The sequence below is a fragment of the Gossypium arboreum genome, chromosome 12 (assembly GCF_025698485.1).
Source record: "Gossypium arboreum isolate Shixiya-1 chromosome 12, ASM2569848v2, whole genome shotgun sequence".
Classification (NCBI taxonomy): Eukaryota; Viridiplantae; Streptophyta; class Magnoliopsida; order Malvales; family Malvaceae; genus Gossypium; species Gossypium arboreum.
The window spans coordinates 115,088,443-115,094,161 of NC_069081.1; the positions used below are offsets into that span (position 1 = coordinate 115,088,443).

Genomic DNA, 5,719 nt, shown 5'->3' on the forward strand with positions numbered 1-5,719 from the left:
GCCGATCAATAGACGTGAAGAACTTCAGAAAAGAATGTACAAAACATAAGCTGCTGGTTTTATGGCATGGCAAAGGGGTCAAACGGAGGGTAGTGACCAGCTACTCATCAGCCAAACGGCTAGCCACCATGATATCCTTGGAGAGTTCTAAGGATCCTTTTTAGATCTCGCCATTCAAGATCTCTAACCGAGATCCGAAAGGTCAGCCCTCTTGATCGACCGAGAGAGACGGTCAGCTGGCTTCAGGCAAGGCTCCTCCAAATCTTGGGTGAGGATGGGGAATAATTGCAAGCAATTGGGCCTGAGTGGAGTTGCTAAAAGGCGCTAGGTGGAGAGGTGCGGCAGTGACACAGGCGAGGGGGGTTCACGCAGTTAGGCTTTGTAGAAGAGAGACTGGTGTAGGGTCTGTAGCCGGCAGTGGAGAAGCCTTGAACGACGGCAAAAGAAAAAAGCAAGTCTCTAGAGATACAAAACCAAGAGAGAATTTGCAGTAGTATTTGAAGATCTATTTGGCCGTAGAAATTGAAATCGTATAGTTCCAATAAGATAATGTCATGCGAAAACCTTTATTAATTGCAAGGGAAATTACTTATTGCAGAAGGCCGCTCAAGAAACAAACTCGAATTTAATGTTTAGAATGGAATGCTCATCTTCGATAAAATTAAACAGTTAAGAATGTTAATGCATGGGTCGATTGATAATGACGTCTACAATCGGTTTACAGTAGCAGCATAGAAGATAACATAAACTGAAATATGGATATAATGAAAGATCAAAGCCAGAAACATTCCAAGTAAAAACTGAAAGCTAAACATTCATTGATACCATTTTTTATTATGGAATCAAACAAAGCTGCCCCGACACTAACGCAACGACATCAAAACACCCCGCAATTTTTCCTGTTATCCTAAACCTAACTGATCCCCGATAGAGAAACAAAAAAAGAAAAGAAAAGGGAAATCCATTCAAAGAACCAAGTGGAAAACCCACTAATACTTCTTTAAATCCTCTCAACCTTGTCAGCTTTAACGACGGGATTTGCTTTGGCAATCGCATCACGTCCAGTACCCTTGAAATCAAAGGAGCACTCATGTTTTTCCGGGTAACGATGCTCGCCGCAGAATGTACTTCCGCACTTGCACTTGAACCCGGTCAATCCAACCTTCTTTCTGCAGATAAAGCACCTGTTCGCCGCCTTGGATTCCGCCGGTTTATCATCGGAGACAATAGCAGCCGGTTGTATCTCGACCACCGTCGATGAGGAACCCACATGAGGAAGCTCAAGAACAGGCTTCACAGTCTCGTCAACGACATCTTCCTGCTTCGTATTAACGCTGAGGGATTTCTCCATGGCAGCTTTCGCCTTGGCAGCTTGCTCCTCCCCGGCACGGAGGTCACGGTAACACTTGGAACAGAGGTTCATATTCGCCGCCGTGCCGAAAAACCCACAGCCGTTGGCACAAAGTTTTGGCTCCGATGGAGGGAAGCTAGTTCCTTCATTCTGTTCAGAACCCATGATTTCTTTACGCGTTTGCTTTTGGTTTCTACAATCAAAGATTAGAAGAAAAAAAAAGTTAGGGTTCTGATTAGGGGGGGGTGTTTGGTTCAAAAGATTAAAGGTCCTTTCGGTTCTTGATTTTCACGGAATATCATAAGCAGTCAAAAGTTGAATTACCCCCAAAGAGCTTAGCAATCAAAATATATAGATTTTGATTATTTCCCTATTTTTATATTGGCAAATATACCCCTTACCTACATAAGCTTTATGGCTGGCTATACCGAATTGTTAAGGGTATTATAGTACATATGAAAAATTGCGTAGCCTTCTCAAACACCGGGCCGACAAGTCAGGGGCTTGGAAGTTGAAAGAAAAAGAAAAGTGGAAGTACAAACAAATCCCCGAGATAGCTCGTTTAGTTAAAATATAAAAGAGGATAACTTTGTCTTTCAAACGCCCACTTAAACCCAGACTCCATCGATAATCAGAGTCGTTCCCGAAGAATCCGGTTAAAACTTAAAATTCAAATCATCACCTAAATTAACACGTTAAATATCCCTATTTAATATCAGCGGTCCATCGGAATTAAATCGAACGGTCACCATAATAATTATGAGTCAAATAATGATAATAATATGAAAATGAAAATTTTCCTAACATTTCTTCAATCGGTGAACATGAAACCCAGAAAATCAAAATCAAAATCGAAAAACAAAAACCTGTTAAGACATACATACCTAGTTAATTCGACAATCAGAGGTTGTTTGTTCCTCGTTTTATTCTTGTTCTAGGTCGGCGTCGATCGATGATTTAAGAAAACGTGAGGAAATCCGAAGACAGAAGATTTTAATTTTTTTTTCAAAATCCAGAATCTGACTAAAAAAAAGAAAGGGAATTGAGAAATGATTTATAGAAACAGCAGAGGAACCCTGACTCCTTTCTTGGTGGAAAACAACAGGAACAGAAAACAGAAGACAACAAATGAGAAAACAAAAACGAAACCGAAACTCGAAACTCGAAAACTAATTAATAAAACTAAAAACCAAACCAAAACCCAGAATGAAGACCTTTGGTTTGGTTTTAAGCTTTAATTTTTTTTCTTTTTTTTCTTGGGTGGGGTTTGTTTTTGTTTCTACGGCACCCACGGTTTTTGTGTCGGCGTGGCAGGGGTACACGGTATTTTGATAGGGCTCGAGAAATCTGAGCTGTTCGATTGAATCCTGATTCGTGCTGACGTCAAAGGTGCCATTATCTGACGGTTAGTGGAGTGGGACCACCTCTTTTGAGGAAGGGTGTTTAAGGAATTTTCGAGGTTGTTTAATTAAAAATTAAAATTGTTTTATTTTAATAAAATAATAAAAAGTTGCTTTCGGAAAAGCCATTTGCTCTTTACCCCTCGCTTCTTTGCCACGCTTCTTTCTCGATGCAACGTTCACGTTGAACCCGGTCCAATTGTGGGGTATAACCGGACCAAGTGGATCCATTTGATATTAAATGACATTATGATAATGACATATATTTTGTTCTGTTTACAACTTTAATAAAATTTTTCATTTTTCTTTTTAAATTTTGGATTACCTAATCATAACAACATGTTCATGTCATAACCATGCGGCACTAAATGGTTTGGTCTTTTATTATAAATTTACCCACTAAAAATCTATAAAATATCAAAATATTTTTTTATATTTATATTTTGAATTTTATATAAAGCTAAAATCTCAATTAATCTATCAAAAATAAGTTCATTGAACGTACTCTTAGTTAAATCCTTTGAATCATGCTGTATTTAATTTTGGATTCATTTTTCCGTCCAACTCCTTAACAAATCGTTACAAATTAATTTATTTTTCTATTATTTTATAAGCGTTTAATTATTTTTTATTATTTTTAAAGTTTAATTGATTGTTTAAGTTGAATAATTTATTAAAATTTTAAAAATATATTCTAATTTTAAAGATATAAATTATAAAAAAATCATAACAAATTTTTAGAAATATATAAATTATTATAAGAATTATTTAATTTATTTGAAAATTATAGAAAAATATAAATGTTAATTTTTTAGAAAAATATAAAATTAAAATTTACTACAACTTTTTATTTTTCTCACACGTTGCCCTAAATTATATTTTAATAACTAAAATTTTACTCATCATCAAATGTGTTCTTAATGGGTCAAACTCAAGCTCGATTTAAAAATATTTTCATGCTCGAACTCAACTAGACCTGTCCCAAAAAATAATTTATTTCACTATTTTAAAGAGAATAAAAATTTAAATTTAAATTTAAGTATGCATATATAATATTAAAATAAGTCTATATATATTATATTTTGAGTTTTATTCCATGTAAATCATGATTTTTAATTCAAAAGTTATTTTTAATTTAGATATATTATAATATGAAACTAATTAATTATTTATAATATCTAATTTTAATGATAATTATTCGTATATGTATTCTTTGTACTCGTAATTGTTTTGTATAACTTAGAAAAAAATTAATTAGTAATTTGAGATTGAATTTGGGAAAAGCCGAAAGGGTAAGAAGAAATGTCGGGCTGCCCAAAAACTGTAAGAAATTCAAAATACTGGCGGCCTAGAAATTGATCCTTTTATATGGGCGGCCCAGAAACTGTAGGAGATTAAAAAAGTAACAAACACAATTAGCGTGACTCAAATTCAAGTCATATTTGAGACGGTAAATATCCTGACTATCAGGTCATCATATAGGGTTAAAAAGAATTAAATTTATGTTTAATATAATAATAATGTTTTATAATCAAAAAAAAAACAAATCAATTTTATTTTTATCAAATAAAACTAAATAAAAGATTAATCATCTATTATTGTAATGAGCCCGAATATAAGTTATTAATTTTAAAAAATGTATTTCTTCAATTTTAATTATTTATTAGGTGTCGAATTTTCTTTGAATTTGGAATTTAGATTTTGGAATTTGGAATTTTGTGAATATTTTCTTTCTACCAACTAATAAAGTAGTAAATTGATTTAATTATTAATATTTGTTTTATTTTGTTAATTTTATTTTTTAATTAATTTTAATTTTTAAAAGGGTCAAATTTGATCAACCTTTCAAAAAGAGTTGAGTTGTTGTTTTTAATGAAACACTCACAAAATGTTAAATTCTTAAACATGGTAATTAGTATAACAATTGTGTGTACTTAAATATTTTTGAACTTTTATGAATTTTTTTATTTTTAAATATTTTATAATTTGTAAATTATTTGTTAATGTAATAAATAAGACAAATAATATCATTCAAACATGAATTACACATGGACTATCATGACAATATCGTTAACAAATTAATATTGAAAAACTTTAAGTTTCGTTTCGATGTAAATTATGGTTTATATGAGCCATATTGATATGTACCAGTTGATTTTATTTGTACCAATTAAAATATTGTGTATCGTTTCATTAAAATAAATTTTAAAATATAAATATAAATATGCATTGTATGAGATGATTTATTATTTAATTAATGGAACAATTTTTTTGCTTGTTTAAAGATAGATTGTATTTGTAAAACTTATTAAAAATATTTCATATAATTGATTAGTATTTTATTTTTGAGATTTATTTAATTTTGTCATTCGATATTTGTAAAAAAAATTATTTACATATATCAAATGTTTTTATAAAAAAACAATGACAAATTCAAAATTGATACACCAAAATAAACTGGTATTGGTAGTTCTAGTTCTATACATCCCAATATCAATAAAAAATGGTACATCTAATTCGATACAAATTCAGCCTACTCATGGGCCAAGTCACTTATCTAGGCCTAAAGGCCTACTCAAAAAATAGGAGGTTTTGGACAAAAATACAAGGCCTAAAAAATAGGCTTAGGTAAAATTTAAGACCCGCTTTCTATATGAGTCAGGCTTTGAGTAAGATTTTTTTGGCCTGAATCTAACCCGACCTGTAACGACCCAAATTTTAAAGTCATCAAAAAAAATTTTGAATTTTAGGGTCATAATTTCCGTAAAATGAATTTGTAAATATTTATTAGAAATATTTACGAAGCTTATAGTATAGTTAATTAGACTTTTGGTTAAGTGAATTAGCTTGAATTAAAGCTAAGTTAGTGAAAGGACTAGATTGAATAAAGAGTAAAAGTTTAATTATAAACTATAGAAAAGTCAAGGGACTAAATTAGCAAATAAGTCTTAGGAGACAAGTGTGTGGT

At 31.6% G+C, this 5,719-nt stretch overlaps 1 protein-coding gene across 1 annotated transcript; it reads right to left on the reverse strand.

Moving 5' to 3' along the window:
- Nucleotides 1–787: 787 nt before the first annotated feature.
- On the reverse strand, nt 788–2,634 carry LOC108476488 (zinc finger A20 and AN1 domain-containing stress-associated protein 1). The gene is made up of 2 exons (XM_017778689.2): nt 2,236–2,634; nt 788–1,544 (listed from the first exon to the last, which is right to left on the reverse strand). Exon 2 carries the CDS (start codon nt 1,514–1,516, stop codon nt 1,001–1,003), a length of 516 nt encoding a protein of 171 aa, XP_017634178.1. The 5' UTR covers nt 1,517–1,544; nt 2,236–2,634; the 3' UTR covers nt 788–1,000.
- Between the last annotated feature and the right edge of the window lie 3,085 nt (nt 2,635–5,719).

Coding starts and splice junctions, on each gene's coding strand:
- LOC108476488 (XM_017778689.2), bottom strand. CDS start 1,516: ATGGGTTCTGAACAGAATGAAGGAACTAGCTTCCCTCCATCGGAGCCA.